The sequence below is a fragment of the Protobothrops mucrosquamatus genome, unplaced genomic scaffold, assembly GCF_001527695.2.
Source record: "Protobothrops mucrosquamatus isolate PMUCROS unplaced genomic scaffold, P.Mucros_1.0 scaffold262, whole genome shotgun sequence".
NCBI lineage: Eukaryota > Metazoa > Chordata > Lepidosauria > Squamata > Viperidae > Protobothrops > Protobothrops mucrosquamatus.
The window spans coordinates 526,439-548,383 of NW_015386609.1; the positions used below are offsets into that span (position 1 = coordinate 526,439).

At 44.5% G+C, this 21,945-nt stretch overlaps 1 protein-coding gene across 1 annotated transcript in view; it reads right to left on the minus strand.

Moving 5' to 3' along the window:
• Window positions 1-11,927: 11,927 nt before the first annotated feature.
• The window catches only part of NUDCD3 (NudC domain containing 3), a 61,787-nt gene continuing 51,769 nt past the window's right edge, over window positions 11,928-21,945 (minus strand). Inside the window, exons 5-6 of the mRNA XM_015814570.2 lie at window positions 14,140-14,328; window positions 11,928-12,191 (exon numbers count right to left, since the gene is read on the minus strand). Of these exons, the coding sequence (XP_015670056.1) occupies window positions 12,081-12,191; window positions 14,140-14,328 (300 nt within the window). The 3' untranslated portion in view covers window positions 11,928-12,080. The remainder of the gene's footprint in view (window positions 12,192-14,139; window positions 14,329-21,945) is intronic.

Here is a 21,945-nt window from a genome sequence, read left to right on the forward strand (position 1 = left end):
AGGTAGCCCAGATCCTTCATCTGCAATGCTGTCTGGTGGCCCAGTCTCTGCTTACCCCTTTGCATTACAAGCATTCGTTTCGTGACCATTGGAAGTTAACAGTAGCACTGAAAATGTGATTTATGATCATTACTTATGCCAGGGATCCTCAAACTTGGCCACTTTAAGACTTGTGGACTTCAACTCCCAGTAGAGAGGCGCAAGGTTAGATTTCAGCAGTTCTTGAAGTGCTTCCCTAGCTAGAACAGCCAATCCACTGGCCATATTGAGACGTAAATGTAACATGGTTTATTAAGTCACTGGAATTGCACGGTACATGGAATCATACATTAACCACACCGGGCGGGTTCCCAAGGCACACCCCCACAAGCTAGCCGACTTTATTTTAGCCCGCAGTACTCAACCCAACAATTCCTTGAGGATTGACTCTGTTATGTCAAAGCACCTTCAGAATGAAGAAAATGACTTGTAGACAGGGAATCTTCAAGGTGTATGGAAGTACAAAAGTACACAAATATTTTAGAAAAACAGAGTGTAAGGAGACTTGAAACACTTCAAGAAGGAATTATAAAACTTCAACAGGAGACATTTTAGGGAAAGGCAGGATATGGATCAGGAAGGAAAGGGTTGCCATAAATTTCATTTCTACTACTACTACTACTACTACTACTACTACTACTACTAATAATAATAATAATAATAATAATAATAATAATAATAATAATAATAATAATAATAATAAAGTTGGAAGGGACCTTGGAGGCCATCTAGTCCAACCCCTTGCTCAGGCAGGAAACCCTATACCCTTTCGGACAAATGGCTGTCCAGTCTCTTCTTAAAAACTTCCAGTGTTGGAGCATTCACCGCTTCTGGAGGCAGGTTGTTCCACTGGTTAATTGTTCTGTCAGGAAGTTTCTCCTTAGTTGTAGGTTGCTTCCCTCCTTGATTGGTTTCCATCCGTTGCTTCTTGTCCTGCCTTCAGGCGCTTTGGAGAATAGCTTGACTCCCTCTTCTTTGGGGCAGCCCCTGAGATATTGGAACACTATTATCATGTCCCCACTCGTCCTTCTCTTCGTTAAACTAGACATACCCAATTCCAGCAACCGTTCCTTATATGTTTTAGCCTCCAGTCCCCTAATCATCTTTGTTGCTCTTCTCTGTATTCTTTCTAGAGTCTCGACATCTTTTTTACATCGTGGTGACCAAAACTGGATGCAGTATTCCAAGTGTGCCCTTACCAAGGCATTGTAAAGTAGTATTAACATTTCATGTGATCTTGATTCTATCCCTCTGTTAATGCAGCCTAGCACTATGTTGGCTTTTTTGGCAGCTGCAGCACACTGCTGGCTCATATTTAAGTGGTTGTCCACTAGGACTCCGAGGTCCCTCTCACAGTTACTACTATTGAGCAAGGTACCCCCTCTACTATACCTGGTTTGGTTTTTCTTGCCTAAATGTAGAACCTTTCACCATTGAATTTCATTTTGTTAGATAGCGCCCAGTGTTCAAGTCTTCAAGCTGATTTGCTTCAAAGCAAAGCAAAGCAAAGCAGATGCCTTCAGCAACACTTTTACTCCCAAGAGTTTGTCAGGCCCATGGAGACCTGACAGGCCTCTTAGATTACAACATGAGACTATTTTCTACATCCCGGCACTTGGAAATGTTCCCACATGCCTATGAAAAAAATTAAAAACACAAAAGGAAATGGAAAAGGGAAAACATGCTTTTCTGCCCTTGTCTAGAGACGGGATTGTAAGCAGACATAGCCGCAGGGCTGGTTAAACAAACCGGTTGGATGATTGAAGTCCCTCCCCTACCTAAGAAGACTAGACACACATATTAAGATGGCATTCACCACTGACAGGGCTTCAATCAGATGGTTGTGGGTGCCATCTTAATTTTTTTTTTTTGAAAGCCCACCCTATCCGTGGGTGCCCCTCAGATGGCATGGAGCAATTTCATCATTTCTCCAAAGCAACTGCTTAGCAGCCGTTGTGTGAAAACGTGTGCCCCATGTTTTTTAACATTCTGAGTGGCTTCAGCAAGATTCCTTGCTCCTACAATGATAGACCTTGGATGACAGCACTTCTGATTGACTCAAACCTGAAGCAGAAGTCCACGCTTCAGAATTTTGTGGCTTGTTCAATGACCTCATTTCATATGATCAAAAGAACCAACATGTATATGAGCAAAATGAGGAGCTATAGAATAGAATAGAATAGGGAATAGAATAGGGCCGTGGTGGTGAACCTATGGCATGGGTGCCACAGGTGGCACACAGAGCCCTCTCTGTGGGCACGCGCGCCGTCGCCCCAGTCCTAGACCTTCAGCTGGGTTTTATAAAACCTTTTCACTTTAGGCCTCCGACACCGTGTGCAAAAAAAATAAGGTTCAATCAATTTCAACTTGTGGGGGAAAAAAAGATCTCGCAAAGTTGGAATTGATTGATTGAACTTTTTAGTCCCACCCAGTCTGCCGTTACCACTGCAGCCACGTCTACCCAATGGGCCACACCCACCCAGCATCCGATGATACATAAGTGGGTTTTGGGTTGCAGTTTGGGCACTTGGTCTCTGAAAGGTTCACCATCACTGGAATAGGCAATAGAATAGAATAGAATAGGAATAGAATAGGAATAGAATGGGACCTTGGAGGTCTTCTAGTCCAACCCCCTGCTCAAGCAGGAGAACCTATATCGTCTCAGACAGGTGAATGTCTAGTCTCTTCTTAAAAATCTCCAGTGATGGAGTGCCCACGATTTGGGGGGGGGGGGTTCAAGGTTCTAGGCAAGTGAGGATAAGTGATACATGCTCATTCATTCCACACTTTATAAGTAAAGGTCAGCTTGTACCACAAGCCAGAAAGAAGCCATTTTTACACAGCCAAGAACCCTATTTAATCCCACCCCCTTTTTAACTGTGACATCCTCACCTTAGGGCTTACATTTGCATGTGTTTTACCTTCAAATGAAGTGAACCAAACAACCAGCTTTCACCAGTCATGGCAGGAGTTACAGGTTCCCCTCTACTGACCCTTAAACCTTGGTTCACATAACTTGCTAACTGTCTCTGTCACCCAGGTCAATACTGAAGAAGCTTCTTGGATGAGAGGCGAAACGTCTTCAAGCAAAAACAAAAGTCCAGTTGCCTTTTGAAAAAGCACCTTCGGGATAACTTGGTAACACAAAGCATGTTATCAATCCCAACCAGACCACATCGTGGTTCAGCATGTGGGTGAGCCAGACCTAGAAATTAGTAACAGAGCTGAGATCTACTCAAAGGGCAGGTTTTTCAGATTCCATGACATGTTCCCTGCCCTTGAGAAGGAGCTCGTTTCTTAGAGTGATTTGCATAAGAGGCTCTGAAACAAAGCAAGAAAATAAATCAGCATGTGGCAGAGATTATTGGTACAACCATAAATAAGACCCCGGATTTTTCCCATGGGTTTCTGCAGCAACATTGGGAACTCGTCCAGTCAAGGAACGTTAGCATTATGCTACGGAAGGTGCCAAATGCAATCTGCAACAGACCACTTATCAGATGATGGAAGCATTCCCCACTGACAGCTGCTGGACAGCTGCTGCTGCTAAGGGGTCAATATTAGCCGAGCTGAAATAATAGTTTGATCCTTCTAAAGCAGCTTCTTACGTTCCTTTAGCACTGTACAACCTGGACCACAAACAAACGGTTGAAAGGTGTTGACAGAGCCAACAGCTATGGACAATTCATTCATACAACAAAATCAATATGCCCTTCAAATAAGCCAAAGAGACCAGGATGGAAAAGTAGCCAGCGGATCAGTATTGTTGCTTTGTTTTGCTTTCTAAGACGGTCACTTGGGAGTCCAAGCTGGGTCTCAGTCGGTTAAGGAAAGGACACTGTCCTTTACCTGCCCATCCCAGGTTGCTGCAGTTATTTCATGAGGAGGCCAGGAGACAAAGGTCTTGCAGAAGAGGCAGAAGAAGCATGGGTCCTCACTTCTGCTAAGCATTTTGTGTTGATGCGCAAAGATGACATGCCGTATAAGGCAGGGGGATAGGGAATTGCGAGTTGGACCGTCCCACTGCTCAAACAGAGCACTCTGCGGGAAAGTGGAGTCAATTCTCTTTGAATCCTTCCCGCAGAGCAAAAACCAGGAGGGAAGAATGAATTCCTGAGTTTTACGTTCCTTCAGAGCAGATGATGGCACCCACCGAGCCCGTGCAAACCAAGTTCCCCAGCATCTTCGCCTGCCCATGTCTGCCTGTTGCCATGGGCACCGTGGGCGTATGTGGGGGCTGCATGTTGCTAACAGATATTTTTATTCTAACCATAAAGGAATTATCATCATGTAAAGCTCTGGGAAGCAGCGGTACAGTTGGGTGTAAGCTAGCTAGGGTGGCAAAGCACAGGCTGAATGTGAGAAATGATCCATCCCATTTTGTTTGGTGGGGGAGAAAACCTGTGGGAACAATTTCCCCCCCCCCTTTTCAAATGACACCCTCCCTTACCTGTCCACCTCATCTGCTTTCCAAAGCAAACTGAATGCTTCCACCTTGTCTAGGTTTCGCTACTTAGAAGGACCGTTCCCTTGAATTCAAGATCCAACTCACACAGGATGCCCAGTGGTTTGGTTTGGGCAAAACCCAGGATTACTTTTTCAAATCATGTTTAAGGGTAGCATACGATAGAAACCCTGCCGGTTATTTATTTATTAAACATGGTTAAATCATACCTTACTATAATCTGTCACTCAAACCAGATCTTTTTCTCTCCCAGTATATACAGACGTTAATTTTGGATGTTTTTTTAGAATCCCGCATTAAGAGACTAGTTCAGTGGTGGCGAACTATGGCACGGGTGCCAGAGGCGGCACTCAGAGCCCTCTCTGTGGGCACGCCCGCCGTCGCCCCAGTCCTAGGCCTTCAGCTGGGTTTTATAAAACCTTTTCGCTTTAGGTCTCCGCTGCCGTGTGCAAAAAACAACAAACCATTCAGTCAATTTCAACTTCTCGTGGGAAAAAAAAGATCTTGCAAAGTTGGAATTGATTGATTGAACTTTTTAGTCCCACCCAGTCTGCCGTTACCACCGCAGCCACACCCAGCCAATGGGCCACACCCCCCAAATTGGCCACACCCAGCCAATGGGCCACACCCACCCAGCACCCGACCATGCATAAATGGGTTTTGGGTTGCAGTTTGGGCACTCGTTCTCTAAAAGGTTCTCCATCACTGGACTAGTTCATTCTCCCCATGTCCAACAAAATTAACCCTAGTATTAAAAGCATAATTTTCTCTCCTGTATGGGTTGGGGCTCAAACAAGCTTGTTGGGATAGTCTTAGAGCAAGGCTTTCTAAAAAGTTGGGTCAAGACTGATCTCTTTGAATCACTTTCCTCGTCTCTCTGTTATTTCTTTTGACACAAAACAGATGTGTTCGCTTTATTTTCCCACTTGTCCTTCCTTAATGTTTCTAACACTTCTTCTGAGCTGAGAGATGAACCAAGAGCCTGGCTCACATGCTGCTTTAAAGCAAAATGTATTTTCAAATGTTTTTAACGTAGTGTTTTTAATCCTGAGCTGTTCAGCCGTTAGTGAGTGGGCGGCCTTAGAAACTGAAATTATACTTTGCAAACCAGGACTTATGGATTTGTAAGTTGGGTAAGCCCTGTCAGTTTTATTCCCTCAGTAAACTATGGTTAAATGAACTGTGGCTTACGTGTTATGAAGGTTGAATCTAAATGTTTACAAAATTGTAAGACGCTTTAGTTAGAAGTATTGTTGAAGCTGTTTAAAGTTATTTTAAGTTATTATCAGCACTTTTGACTGAAGAGAGGTGGCAGTAAAACTAATTACTCTGCAAAGTACATGTGACATTAATACACTACCCAGAGAATTTGATGTAATAATGGGAATGGTATTCACAAAAGGCAAGCAATTCCTTCCCCCCAATATTTTGAAGCCTTCCAGTATTGTGTTTTGCTGTTCTGTGTTCTGCAATTGTTTGTTTATGCTATTATTTTTGCATTTTGATGGATAGGTCTTGGTTAAAACAATCACAATTTTTATCAACAACTGTGAAAAAATAATTACCAGTATCTTAAAAACAGCTCCTCTAATAGAGCTGTTGAAAATACTTAATTGGATTATGAAAGTCCATCATCAAAGCTGGTGGAGGGAGAGAAGTAAATAGCAATTGTTTGATGTACTGCATCTTTATAAATGATATAAGGCTTGTAAAACTTTAGTTTTGTCATAAATGCTTATTGAAGATCTCAGTTGTTTACATATCTTATCCAGCCAAATCGTGGTAGAATTGGATCCCGCAGATTACCGTCGGAACAAAGCAGAATTTCCCAATTATAATTCAATGTCTCCAATTATTAAAGAATGAGGGTGCACGAAACAAGTTCTCTTGAACTGTACCCACTTGCCATCATCCAAATAGACAACACCAAGTTCAACAGAAGAATGCTTGATAAAATATTAAATAATTTTATCTTCTGATTTTGAATAAATGAAGAACTCTCTATAGCTTGTGCTTGAAAACAGATGCAGTTCAATCATAGTTCATCTTTCAATATCATGGAGCGTTCTGTTCAAGTGTTCTCTCTGAACATGAGTCAAGTAAATTTCATGTTGGCCTATCTGTATATTTCTACAGTGGTACAATGAGAAACTAGGAGAGAGAGAAGAGAGAGAGAAAAAAAAAAGAAAGAGGGGGAGAAAATAAAAGAAAGGATCTTTTGAATTAAGTTTCTGACACGTGATTCCTTGCAAAAAGAAACAAAACCTTTTTATTGCAAGCAGATAGATGAAGAGCACAGGCTACTAACTGGATGCCTGAAGCATCGTAGAGCTTTTCCTAAGTCTTGGAGGGCCATAGCAGCCCCACAGTTCTCAGAAGGGCCTCAACAACAGCCAGAAACATCACCCATTTTCCATGGAAGAAGGAGAAGTAAAAACAAAAAAGAGCAAAGCCAGAAATAAGCTGCTTCCAAGCGTACAAAATTTGTGGCAGTTTTGCACTGTGTGCTTGTTAAGCGCTTAACAACCCTTCCTCCATTTTCAGTGAGAGCGCAGGACTGAATTTATCAAAGGCTACCATGGAGAACTAGAGGCCTGGAGGAAGCTGGAAAGAGTCACCCTGTGCAGGCTTGGTCTGGATGTCCCTTTGTTGACTTGATGAGAAGAGAAAGCAAGCCTGTCCATTCAAAACACAGAATGGATGCAGAATAAAGCATTTAGTTTCTTCTAGAAACTAAATATCCTGGGGGCTATCTTCGCCTAGCTAGGCCAGAGTTCAGTGCAATCTCAAATCAACTGAGTGCCGAGTGACCGGGCTCTATACAATACTGTAGTCGGGTTGAAGATTAAATATATTAAAAATAAAATCACATTTCTTCAAAGGTTCCACTTTTGTTGCGTAGCTTCGATTCTTGCCACCCTGCTTCTGATTCAATAATTGTGCATTATTTGGGCAGAAGATATTCTGTGGGACGTGTTATATCTCCTTGCCAGAATACTTGCAAGACTAAAATCAAGTTGATATCACCGCTGAGTTTTTTTAGCATGTCCTTTCCTGTCCCTATTTTGCCAAAATGTACTGCTACAAATCTATATGGTGACAAGCTATTCTTGGAAAGGGGTTGATAATTGACATTCTGCGAACAGCCATTATGCAGACTCACCAAAATGATCAACCCAGCTAATTCCTGGTTTGTTTGTTTTTTCTTAGCTGGAAATTTAACCAAACTGCTGGATCGCTTTGTTTAGTGAACTGAACCCAGGAGCTTTTATTTCTAGAAGAAGAAGGATGCATTTCTCCTACAGAGAACCGCCCCCCTCTTTCTGAATTATCCTACTTCAGACTTGTTAAGAGAGTCACCCTCAAACCCACTGGAACCAGAAGTTCTGCATTTCTACACAGAAACTCAAACTCAGAAATGCCCACAAACGTGATTTCTAAGATCCGGGGCCTTGTTCAACAATGAAATGTGTGGGTGGACAGGGGACAAAATACTAATCAGTAGCAGGTCTTGTGAAGTTCTTCAGAATAATGTGCTCCCAGGAACCACCCACAGCACTTTAGACAAACCTCAAAGCCGCTCCGTGGTTGATTTTAGGTGCTTTAGAAATAATAAATTATGTAAAACAGAGAAGTACTTACTGGCAGTTGAGCCCTCAACTCTTTACTCTTTTCCTTGAAGGGAAAAAAAAATTAGGCACTAGAATAACAAATGTACTGTTAGTTGTACTGTATTAGAGACTGATGGCTTAAAGCAGGGGTAGTCAACCTTGGCTCTTTTATGACTCGTGGACTTCAACTCCCAGAATTCCTGAGCCAGCATAGCTGGGAGTTGAAGTCCACGAGTCATAAAAGAGCCAAGGTTGACTACCCCTGACTTAAAGGAAGCCGGCCTAACACTAGGTGCTGTTTGGGACATAGGTATTCATCTGTGCATCCAGGAAACCCACAAGGGCCATGGAACATAATTGATGGAATACATGATTAAGGAACCTACCCCGTTAGCCAGAGAAGGGCTATAATGTAAAAAGCCCATTTCTTGCAGGAGAAAACATATTTTAAAACCCAGAGTGCAAGGTTATCCAGGCCTACTTTCTACAACCAACATACCGCTGTCTTTTCTTCAGAAATTGGATTGTAGAGGAGCGGCCATTACTGAACAAAATGCATTATCTCTGAAGCAAGGGCAGGCCCACCTCAAAGGAGCCTTCGCCTTGCACATGTGGGACTGGGATTCCAGCCCTGCCCAGCACATCACAGCTGAACGTCTGCCTGCTTCGATCGTTGCTTTTATGGCACGGCAGCTGCTGCCTCGAGTGGCATGGGATGCGCCAGAAAGCATGCAGCAGAATGGCTGCTTTCTGCCAAGGCAACAGTTATTTGTGCTCAGCCTTGCCCCCGTGGCCAGCGCACTCTGTCTCTTGTGAATGGATTGCTAAGGTCTTGCCTAGGTCAGGGCTTTTCAACCAGTGGTACGGGTACCACCTGTGGTACATTGGCACCTGGCAGGTGGTACGCGACCATCCTAGAAAAGTGGTAGCAGGGGAGGGGAATGAGCTGAACCGGTGGCAGCATCGCACAAGCCTGAGCGAGAGATGGCTGGAGCTGCAGGGCTGTCAGGGCTCAGCGGAAGCGCCAGGATCAGCGCCAGGCTCCAGCTGGAACTCAGCGCTGATCCTGGTGCTTCTGCTGAGTCCAGAAGAAGCGCCGATCAGCTGCAGCATCTCCAGGGTCTTGTGATTTACATTCAGATGCTTGGCAACTGATTCGTATTTATGATGGTCACAGTGTCCCAGGGTCATGTGAAGTGACCAAAACCTGCTGTAGCCACCCAGCAGACGGGGGGAATAAAAACCAAACACCCCCCACCCCACCCCCGCTGTCAATCCTCAACAGAAATGCTCACAACAATGGAAACCTCGGACAGGAGGAAGAGCGCCACTGGGCGGCCAGGCAGGTGTCTTGCTCAGCTGTGGCTTGGGAGGCACTTTTTTCAGTGCCATTGTATCTTCAGTCACTAAGCGAACTGTTGTAAGTCGAGAACTATCTGTACTTTATCACTTTTTCCTTTTGGGGGGGGGTCATCAAGTTTTTGACACCTTGCTAGGCGACTGGTGGTACTCGGATATTGCCATATCCTAAAAGTGGTACAATGGGTGAAAAGGTTGAAAAGCCCTGGCCCAGGTCACTTCCCAAAGCTCACACTCCATAAGGCCTTATGTAATGGGAAGCAGTTAACTACGTTTCTCAAAAAAGGGATGAGATACTTCCTCAACGGCGACAATTGGGGCAATCCAAGGACCAATATTCACGCCACTTCAACCGCAGGGTTGATTCAACATTTGGACGTTCCTGTGAGCTCTAAGAGTTGATTCACCAGTTCATTGTCTCTCCCATATAGCCAACAAGATGACCCTGGCTTCATCTGCTAGAAGAAATTCAGGGATGGTGCTGTCAACACACTAAAAATAAACCATGGCTATGTTCTCCCATTTCTTACTAGAATCCTACCATTGCAGGTCACGCTAAGCTTGGCGATTCAAACCATAGAAGGCCCAGTAACCAACCTACACGCAGAGATAGGCCCAGTGAATGCATTTTGTCTCTAAGCCAGTCTTATGGGGTGTTTTGTGCAGTTCAGTATTTCACTCAGTCGTAGTCTAAAATGATACAGGTAACAAACATGTTTCCAAGTCAACCCAACTTCTCTCCATCCATATTCTTTGACATTATGTGCTGCTTTCCGGCTCCTTAGATGACATCCTCGTTCTCCTTTCTCTCTTCTTCAGTTGTCTTTCAGCTTGCTGGAAGATGGAAAGATCCCCTCTGAAAAAGCAAATCTTTTTGTCAGTTTTGTGCCCAGCTGTCACAGGGTGGAACACTTTCTGGATGGACACATCCTCTGTGAAATTAGACTCTGCACTCGTTATGTGGACTTCGTTGTCAGAATTGTAATTCTCTCAGGGAAACTGAGCCCCCAGTTCTATCAGTGGACCCCCTCCTCCAGGACAGACAAGACAGCTATTTTAGTTTCCGAGTAGCCTGTTTAGAAGATTCAACTCACTTAAAAATGTGTTTTTAATATTTTGACGGGGTTGGGGCTTTCGTTATAAATGGACAAATGGAAATGTACCATCTCTTTATTTCCTTTTTGTGTATAGCTATTTCTTATTACTTACACGGTACAGGGTTCTTATGTAATGGCACAAGCAGGGGGCTAGTTAAAAAGGTCCCTAAAAGGATCTAGCCAGCTACAGGACTTTTCCTTGTTGGATATTATTATTTTTAAAAAAAAAAAAGTTATGAAGAAGATAATCACAGTGGCCACATGCATACATACATATGGAAATTGCTCTGCTCTAGGAGGAAAAATTACTATTGACCTTAATGGCAGTTTTCTTTCTGGGGCAAATAGCAGCTGGGTGGAGGGAGGCTAATTTTGTTCGGACCGCTCTACACAAAAAAGGGCTCTTAAAACCTCGGCCAGATGGTCCTGATTGCCCCCATCTCCCTGTTGATCAAAACCCCAGAAATGTATAAAATACAATTATGCACTTCATATAATTATAGGTGGGGAAATGAGGAAAATGGGGCCATGAGCTCCGAAAGCTTCCTGGCTAGAGCATTTGGGGTGGGGGTGGTGAAGAGAGGGAGATGCAGTTTTCTGAGATTCTGTGATCTATGAATCCCAAACACAACGGAAAACCACAGCATGAAGAGCCTCTAGTTGTGCCCGTTTTGTACTGGGTTATCTGTTGGCCAGGGCTTCTTAGGCCATCATAGAAACGCTGGCTGCAAGTGTCACCTTCTGGGCGGGCTCCTTTCCACGGACGTGCCTGATCCTCCAACGTTCCCCTCCCACTCCTTGGGGTCTTGAGGACCAAACCCCACAATTTAGATCCCGCTCAAATGACACTGATTGCAGATTGCCAGGACTTGTCACTGCCCAGCACTCGGAGGAGTTCGGGTTCCCTAAAAGCTGCAGAGCGGGGAGACAGAGAGACACACACAGACAGACACACACCACACACACAGAAGGCGGTTTCAAGGAAGCCAGAGAGAAGTTGTCACCATTTCACCCAGCTGCATCTATTTCTGAAAAGGGGAGGAGGAATACCTTCAACCAACCTCTTTTCTTCTCTCTCTCTCTCTCCCCCCCCCCATCACCACCCCAAGCAACAAATGAATCCATTAAGGAGCCGAGGAAATGCTACCAGCAGCTGCAGGTTGCCGTGGTGACACAGTACGTAATGCTGCTTCTGCTAGGCTTCCCCCACATAAATATCAAAAGCACCAACCTGGCGCTGGAGGGAAGGACTTACACCCACGTTCCGCACTTCCATTCCCTCTCTGCCCCCTCCCCCCAAACGCAAGCCCACACATGCCAAACCATTTTTAACCATCTTGTCATTTTACAAACAAGCCCCAAAGAACAAGCAGGGACAGCAAGAGACCCTTCCAGCGTCGGATGTGAGAGTCTGGCAGTAGCGTGTGGGGGGCTGTCTCTCGTGCCAAGGATGAAGGCCACAATGTTCTCCTCCTCCTCCTCCTCCTCCTCTTCCACTTGCCGCTACCATCAAAAATGCATGTTCCCCGGAGAGATGTTGAACATGGAGGGGTCGAACTTCTGCCCTCGGAACGGAGAGCCTTCGGCGTCCCAGCCCTTCTTCAGCATCTCGTGGACTTTCTGAAAACAGGACGTGATGCAAAAGCTCAGGAGATGAATTTATCCTTGCGAGGGTGTTGCCCGTCGTTTAAGCCAGGGCTGTCCAATCAGGGCAACTTTAAGACGTGTGGACCTGAGTTTCCAGAATTCCCAAGCCAGCATAGAATTCTAGGAGTTGAAATCTACAGGTCTTAAAGACCGGACAAGCCCTGCTTTAAATATGCCTGGGTCAGGCATTTTTCAAGGGATGGCAGACAGATATTTAAAACATTTGAGGAAACCAAATCAATTCAGGCCGAGGTCAGCCCCCAGTTTTATTCTGATGGGGAAAGAGCCATGAATACCACTAACAAACTCATTAGTTCAGCCTTCTATCTGGTGGGGTGCTTAAGCATTTTTAACAGTTTAGTGCCGTGGTGGCGAACCTATGGCATGCGTGCCACAGGTGGCACGCAGAACCCTCTCTGTGGGCACGCACGCTGTGGCCCCAGTCCTAGGCCTTCAGCTGGGTTTTATAAAACCTTTTCGCTTTAGGCCTCCGCCGCCGTCTACCAAAAAAAAAAAGTTCAATCAATCAATTTCAACTTCACGCGGGAAAAAAAAAGATCTCACCAAGTTGGAATTGATTGATTGAACTTTTTAGTCCCACCCAGTCTGCCGTTACCACCACAGCCACGCCCACCCAATGGGCCACACCCACCCAATGGGCCATGCCCACCCGGCACCCGACGATACATAAGTGGGTTTTGGGTTGCAGTTTGGGCACTCGGTCTCTAAAGGGTTCGCCATCACTGGTTTAGTGCAACTTTCCTTACCTGGAACTTTCCAGACATTGGGCACTGCATTTCCCAAATTTTCAACTAAAATGGAATTATACCTTGAAGATGGCTTTGATCATGACGGTTGGGAATTTTGGAAGTGGAAGGTCCAATACGCTGAGAAAGTGCAGGTTGGAATAGATAAGGTATTCCTCCCCCTTCCTAAACTGTGATTATTCTTAATAGTGGATGGCAGCAGTCTGATAAAGCATATCTAGGAGCTGAATAGTGCAGTAGTACAGATGGGCCAATAAAGCAAGTCACATCTAATGGAAATCAAAATGGGTATGAATTTGCAGCCATACCAGGAAGACCACAGTGTAAAGGAGCAAGGAAGAGGCGTAAAGTTTATTCCCATCACAATAAATCATGGTTTAGGACAGGGGTAGGCAACCTTGGCTCTTTTATGACTTGTGGATTTCAACTCCCAGAATTCCTGAGTCAGCTATGCTGACTCAGGAATTCTGGGAGTTGAAGTCCACAAGTCATAAAAGAGCCAAGGTTGCCTACCCCTGGTTTAGGATGAAGGTACAAGAGAACAAAGTTACTTTCGGTATATAGTGTGAATGAGAGTTTAGTTTACAGTTGGGGTATCAAACCCGCCGCGTCACGTGACGTATTGCGACGTATCGCGAGTTTTTCTCCCTTGCCGGAGCTGAGGTGGGCGCGGCTTCCGCGTGACGCATCCGGCCCATGGGCCGGCAGTTTGACACCCTTAGTTTACGGTGTCACCATCTGTAGGCTATGTTCAGGAGTGTTCTTGGATTTACAGGCGGTTGATTTTAAAAAATAGTGGTTTCCATTTTTTTTCATTAACCAAGATGAAGAGATGTTTAGTTCCTACGGAAGGTCTTGTTCAACTGATGACTTCAGCTAGTCTGCAGGGTGAAAACTAGATACAGCCTGGTAGTTCACATAAAGAGCTGGGAACTGAAGTTTAGCCTCTAATAGCCCTTTAAGAAAAGAACACCACCAAACATTAATTGTATTTAGCAGTTCAGCTAAAAGCCCAACTTAGAATGGTAAGACCCAATAGTAAGCAATTTTTTTTAAAAAAAAAAAGAGAAAAGAACCCATCTCCAATAGCAACAAAGGAACAATTAGCAAACCATAATTATTTTTCCACTCCTTTGGAGTTTTATGAAACGTACCATTTCGTGGCTCTGGGGCTTGCCTTGAAGCTTCTGATGATAATCAAAAGACAGTCTATCCAGCACTGCATGTTCTTCTTCATCCACCGTGGCCATAGAACGCTCCTTATTGATTTTATCAATGTCGATCTGTTCTTCGCCTTCCAGAATGGCACTCCACCAGTATTCACCTACTTTGCTGAGGTTAATCTGGGAAAAGACAGAAGCAACATTAGCTGGGACTGAAGCAGCTAGTGACAACCAAAGAGATCCTTAGGTACTGGGATTGTGAAGCAGCTTTCCTAAACCTGTAGTCGTTTCATCAAAAATTGAATCAGAAAAAGGCTAAAGCACTGAAGACTTTCAGCTGTCAAAAAGAGAAGGGGAAACGCACCATTTTGGAAAGCTAGCCATGTATGAATTCAGTCACTGTGGTTAATAAACCACAATTTATAGCTTACTATATCATATGAGTTCAACCCACTGGTGGCTTATAAATAAAATGAAAATGAAAATAAAAATGAGGTTGAAGATTCTCAAATATATCTATCATGCGAGGCGGAAACACAGCCAGGGAAACAGGTACTTTCCAGAAATGAATGGCAATTTCTGGAGCACCTACGGGATTTATCATTGAAGACCACTAGAAATTAAAGAAATCAGTTGCACTTCAGATCACGGTTCCCTATTCTCTGGGGTGTGAGCTCTGCCTTCCCTCATTATGATAACTGTAGCTTGCCTCTTCTCAGTGGGCTTTAAGCTGGCTGCTCCCTTGCCCAGTTTTTCTTAAAACATCCAGTGAGCTAAATTAAGCGAAAAGTAAAGGTAAAGCATTATAATGCAATTTTTGCAGGGAAGGGTTTATAGCAGGGGTCTTCCAACTCGGCCCTTTTTTGACTCGTGGACTTCAATTCCCAGAATTCCCTAGCCAGGCACGCTGGCTGAGGAATTCTGGGAGTTGAAGTCCCCGAGTCATAAAAGGACTGAGTTTGAAGGCCCCTGGTTTATAGTGTCCTACAAACGGAGGGATTCAGAAAAACACATTTGATAAAATGCCTACAGAGCCTTTTGGTTGATGTTGGCCTGGATCACCTGTAATGTTGGCATTGTGTGCAAGTAGTCCCCGACTTACAACAGTTCATTTAGTGACTGTTCGAAGTTACAACGGCACTGACAAAAGGGACGTATGGCCGTTTTTCACACGCACAGCTGTTCCAGGATGCCTGTGGTCACGTGATCCAAATTCAGACGCTTGGCAACGGATTCATACTTCTGACGGTTGCAGTGCCAGGAGGTCAAGTGATTCCCCTTATGGTGACCTCCTGACAAGCAAAGTCAATGGGGAAGCTTGATTCGCTTAACAACCGTGTTACTAACTTAACAACTGCAGTGATTCACTTAACAACTGTGGCAAGTAATGGGGCAAAATCCACTTTAAAAACGTTTCACTTAGCAACAGAAACTTTGGGCTCAATTGTGGTCGTAGGTCAAGGACTCTACCTGTATATGACTGGCTACGAGTGTGTAGAAACTTACAGCTGAATTGAGATTAAAAGCAAATGCTCAAAATTCAATCCAATATTTTCGTCTCGATACATGAGCTTCCCTTCGGCAGCAATCCCTAATGCAGGGATTCTCTGGCACGCTGGCTGAGGAATTCTGGGAGTTGAAGTCCACGAGTCATAAAAGGGCCACGTTGGAAGACCCCTGCCCTAATGGCTTCGTCTTCCTCTCCTTGTAGGCAATAGTTCCTCATGACTTTAAAAACATATAGCTCATTCGGAATCAATGCTCTGTTCTACTGAATTTGGTAGAGCAATATTTTTTTTTCCAAAATTCAAATTCCATGCAAGCAAAAGAAAGGCTAGCTGGCTGATCAAACATGAGTTGTCACAATACCTTTCACTAAGTATTCCCTTGATTTATACACAACCACACTGCATGTCTGCAAGTCAGTTCTGGTACCTAGAATGGAAAAAAATTACCATAAAAGAGCCTTGGCTCTACTCTCCTTTATTCAAAAAAAAAACAACAAACAACCTTACAGTAGCAACAGCAATAACACTTGGACTTATATACCGCTTCATAGTGCTTTACAGCCCTCTCTAAGCGGTCAGCATATTGCCCTCAACAAGCTGGGTCCTTATTTTTTCGACCTGGGAAAGATGGGAGGCTAGTCAGGATCGAACTGCTGCTCCTGGGCAGAGTTAGCCTGCAATTCTGCCTTCTAACCACTGCGCCACCACGGCGCATGGAGTAGTTTCAGACTTATTAAAGTGCACAATAACTGATAACGCTGGGGTAATTGTCAAGAAAAAGCCAGTTGAATGTAGTGATTAAGGCACTAAGGCTAGTCACTAGGAGGCCCTGAGTTCTAGTTCTGCCTTTAGGCACAAAGCCAGCTGGGTGACCTTGGGCCAGTCACTTTCTCTCAGCCCTAGGAAGGAGGCAATGAAAAACTTTCTGGAAAAACTCTGACAAGCAAACTTATCCAGGCAGTCTCTGAGAATCGGACATGATTGAATGGAAGGAAGAAAATAAAAACTGTCAGCAGAAGTTGGCAATGCCACACTGGGGGGGGGGGGAGAGGGAATAATCAGGCTGGTATTATTACCGTTCCAGTCAAATAATACGCCATCCCATCTGCAGCACAAGATGGCAATTGTGCAGTTTGGCACTAGGAGGTAAACAAGTTTGGGCTTTTTTTTTTTGCAAACTCTTCCATTTTCTTCTTGCACCCTTAGATCTGGCTAACCGCTTCTCCTCTGAAGAACTGCTCAAAACTCAGTTTTAAATGTTTAAAAAGGTATTCTTCTTCTGCAGGTGCAGAAGTGTAGGTTGCTTTGTTTATATTTTATTTATTTAGGCTGCCCACACACCAGGACAATCCGGCTAACTCACAACATCCAATGCATGATCAAAACAGTTAAAAACATCATACAAAACAAGACAGCCCACCAGAAACAGGTGTCTCTCGAGCACATTAACCCCAGGCCTGAAATCAGACCCAGAACAGTGGGTGCCATCCATATCTCGTGTGTGTGTGTGTGTGTATGTTTGTGCACACATGTGAGAGAGAGAGGGAGGGAGGGAGGGAGGGAAAGAGAGAGAGAGAGAGATGGAGGGAGGGAGGGAGATAGAGAAGATAGATAGATGATAGATAGGAGAGAAAGCTCTAGACCAGGGGTCCCCAACCCTCAGTACCGGGCCGCAGCATGCCAGCAACCAGTCCGCACAAACAAGCAAAGCCCCATCTGCGGGATGCAGGCAGCACACAAAACCACATACTCTCCAGTCCGTGGAAAAACCTCTCTCCACGGAACCGGTCCCTGGTGCCCAAAAGGTTGGAGACCTCTGCTCTAATGTGAGTATTGGGTTGTTTTCTCCTCTGTAGTGCATGTCATTATTTGCTATTACAAGCAGTCCAACACACACACACACACACTTGCAAACCAAACTGTGGATTGCAGGGGAGAAAGAATTCAACTGAGTTGGAGCTTGCAAAACCCAGGAAGAATACAGGGAGTCCTTGACTTACGACCAAAATGTCGGTTGTTAAGCGAGACATTTGCTACGTGCGTTTTGCCCCCGCTGCAAGAAATCACTGCCGTTAAATTAGTAACATGGTTGTTAAGTCAATCTGGCTTCCCTATTGATTTTGCTTGTCAGGAGGTTGCAAAAGGGGGGTCACGTGACCCCCGGGGGACGCTGCAACCGTCATAAGTGTGAGTCAGTTGCCCGGCGTCTGAATTTTGAGCACGGGACCCTGGGGGATGCTGCAACGGTCATAAGTGTGAAAAATGGTCATAAGCCCCTTTTTTCAATGCTGTTGTAACGGTCGCTAAATGAACTGGGGTGAAGTTGGGGACTGCTTGTGCACAATGCCACGATTACAAGTGAGCCAGCCCAGTGTCAACCCAAAGGCTCTGTAGACAATTTCTCAACTGTGTGTCTCTGAATTCCTCGGTCCGTAGGACACTATAAGCCCTTCCCCGCAAAAATTGCATGTAACGCCTTTGTCCGCGAATCCTGCCCATAATCATCCTGTCAAATCGACTCCTTTGAAGCAGGCATAGAGTGAGCGTGAGACAATTTCCTAAAGATGACACGTAATGTGACACGTGCACTGTTTATGAATTTCCAAGGCAACTTAGCTTGGAAAGATTCCAGCCTTAGATTTCCCACTAAAAACCAATTATTCAGTCAGTCCGTTGTGATTAGGAGTATGACGAGTATTCTCACCCCAGTTTCTCTCCAAAACTGTAAACGTGTTAGAATTGTCCACCAAAAGGCAACGATGGAGCGTTTGATCGAAAGAAGCCAAGCAGCTAGCTACTGGGAGTTAGTAAACGCAGAGACAAAAATTGCTTCAGCCCAGCACCCAGAACGGGTTACTAAAAACAGCTCCCGTGAATCTATTTTGGTCCTGTTCTCCGACACACTAACTAGGGTAATGGAGAAGGGTCACACAGAGAAATATTACCGAGGAGGCTGGGAGTTTGGGGACGTACATGGGGACCAGAGACAGGGGTAATATCACTCTTCCAAATGGTTGACTTTGAAGAACAGTACTGAAGAATTCAAAAGTATAATTTCCTCCCGAGATATGCTTGATTCGTATTAACGCTTCCTTCCACACAAGGGTTTTCACCGTATCGGAGAGCTGCACAAGGACGGCTTTACAAAGGGGGGAAAAAGGAATTGTTTTTATTTATTTGTATCCCACTTTCATTAGTTTTACCAACAACTCAAGGTTCAGCGAACATATCCAACACACCGTCTTCTTCCTACTTTCCCCACAACAACTGTGTGAAGTGGGTTGAGCTAAGAGAGAGAGAGAGAAAGAGTAAGCCAAGATCACCCAACTAGCTTTCGTGGCTAAGGTGGGACTTGAACTCATGTTCTGTTGCTTTCTAGCCTGGTGCCTTAACCACTAGACCAAACTGCCTCTTTAAAGCAGCTATGGCAATTGGTTTTAGGAATTGCCTGATCACGAATTGCAAATTTCATAAGCCCGAAGTCTGAATAGTTACCTATTTTCCAGGAAGCTTCATTTAAATACACGGCAAGCACATGTTCGCTAGCAGACTATAATGCTACCAGCATATGACAAGGATGCGTGGGCAGCCACCAATAATATATAGGTAATATAGGCATTGCTACATATAATTGATGAAATCCTTCCACAGGGTAGGAGATCCCCTCATTCTTCTACAATGCTTTGCTAAAATCCATTCATTTAAAACTATATCTGAAAATAAGTGTAGAGGACAAGATGTTAAAGACTTCAATAAACTTACTTTGCGTTACAAAGAGACTTTCAAAAGTAATTGGTCAGGAATATTATTTTCCTTTTCTGACATAAATTAGCACCTGTCGCCTAGTCCATACTAGCTGAGACCATTCTGAAGGCTGAGCAAATTTGATCTAGAACAGTGGTTCTCAACCTTTTTAATGCCGCGACCCCAACCGGTCGTAAGTCGAGGACTAAACTGGTCGTAAGTCGAGGACTAAACTGGTCGTAAGTCGAGGACTACCCAGCCGGTCATAAGTCGAGGACTTTCCCTGCCCGGGAGTGCCGCACATGCGTGGTTCCGCCCCCTGCGCCAGCCGAGGCGTAGCTGGCAAGCGGCAGAGACGGAGCAGGCCGACCACCAGCTGGCCCAGCGCAAGGGAGGTAAGGCACCCGCTGGAAAAGGGGGGAAAAAATGGCGGATAAAAAAAATGGCGGACAAAAAAAATGGCAGACAGCCTTGCTTGGCGACCCCCATGAAATGGTCGATCGACCCCAAATGGGGTCCCGACCCACAGGTTGAGAACCACTGATCTAGAAACACCCAAGTAAAAGTAGACCAAATCTGTAATGAGGTCTCCATAGTGTTTGTATCACGTTGAAGAACTTCATACGAGCAGGATAAGAAATCAAGTGCCAGAGTTAGGCCAGGGTTATCACACCCACAGCCACGCTAGAACTCACAACAGCGGATTAAAATTGCTGCAGAACCTGCCTTCAGCACCAACTATGGCTGATTAAATCTAAATTTATTAATACAGTACAGCATGAAAGCTCTCCCCTCCAGCAAAATTTGCAGCAGTGAGCTAGCTGTATGTATAAGAAATAACATAGCATACCAGAACTCCCAGGGGTGTATTTTTATAACATGCTGAAGCTAAATTTGATCAGCCAGTTTGTTGGTTCGTCTTTAGCAATCCAACTGAGGTCACTGCCCCATGCAGACATGGCTGAGGCTTATGTTCGCAATATAATAATAAAAACTGTCAATAAGAAAGACAAAAAAAAAAGCCTGGATGGTAGACACTGCAATACTTGGAGACGGTAGAAGAGAAGAGGAAGAACTGGAGAAAAATCACAAAATCCAAAACAGAACAACTGTGACAAAAGAAAGCAAAGGTAGTACAAATAATAATAGTGCCTGGATTGCAATCCCAAAGCATTTGGAGCACCATGAACACCATCGGCATTGACAAAATCACCACCGGTCAATTTCAAAAGGCAGCTTTATTTGGAACAGCTTACATCCTGTGACAATACCTTTAATATTATTAAACAGTGTCTGCCTATCTCAGGTCCTTGGGAAAGACTTGATAGGTGGGAAAAAAATGCCAAATCTACTCTAAACATTGGGCTGACTATGCAACCAAACCCTAATAAAAGGAGCAAAAGAGATGCTATGGATGGAACAGTTTCATTCTGCAATCATCCCTGACTCCTATCCTTATATCTGGAGACCGAAAAGGTCAAATAATCTTAAATTGGCATTACCCAGCCCCAAATCTGATCACAAAGCTATGATTAAACTAGACCAGTCTTCCACACACCACTCTGCCTTAAGCTTTATTTGATTCTAGTTCAAATTCTGGTGTCATGTAAGGTTTTGATAATCCACGGCTCAACGTATCATGCAATCCAAATCTAAAGGAAGATGCGATGAGCCCAAATGCAAAGTAGCAGCAACTTTTCTCTCTCTTAACCTTTCTCCAAAAACAACTTTCATAATGCCACAAATCTTTATGCCCACTCCTTCAAATCCTTCTGTCTGAGAGAACCTTATCCGTGAATTCAATGTCCCAAATCATCTCTCTCAATCTCTGCTCAAATTAAGGGTGTGAAACTGAACCGAATAGTTATTTTAACTATGTTATTTTAACTAAACTATTGGTTTAGTTGTGTTTCTCTTTCTCCTAATTCAGTGGTTCTCAACCTTTTTAATGCCGCGACCCCAACCGGTCGTAAGTTGAGGTCTAAACCGGTCGTAAGTCGAGGACTAAACCGGTCGTAAGTAGAGGACTACCCAACCGGTCGTAAGTCGAGGACTTTCCCTGCCCGGGAGCGCCGCGCATGCGTGGTTCCGCCCCCTGCGCTGGCCGAGGCGTAGCTGGCAAGCGGCAGAGATGGAGCAGGCCAACCACCAGCTGGCCCAGCCCAAGGGAAGTAAGGCACCCCCCGGAAAAGGGGGAAAAAATGGCGGACAAAAAAAATGGCGGACAGCCTTGCTTGGCGACCCCCGTGAAATGGTCGATCGACCCCAAATGGGGTCCCGACCCACAGGTTGAGAACCACTGTCCTAATTCTTCCCTGTACATACATTTTTCTAAAGCAAAGTTTGTATGTGCCCATTGGATTAGGGATAGTATGTTTTCTTTGTATTACCGGTACTCAACAAAGCATATCCACACTGCCCTTTATTTATAATTTATTTTATTTATTTATAATTTAATTTATACCCCGCCCTTCTCCTCATGGGACTCAGGGCGGCTAACAGCCTCATAAAAACTACAATACAAATACAATAATTAAAAGCCGAA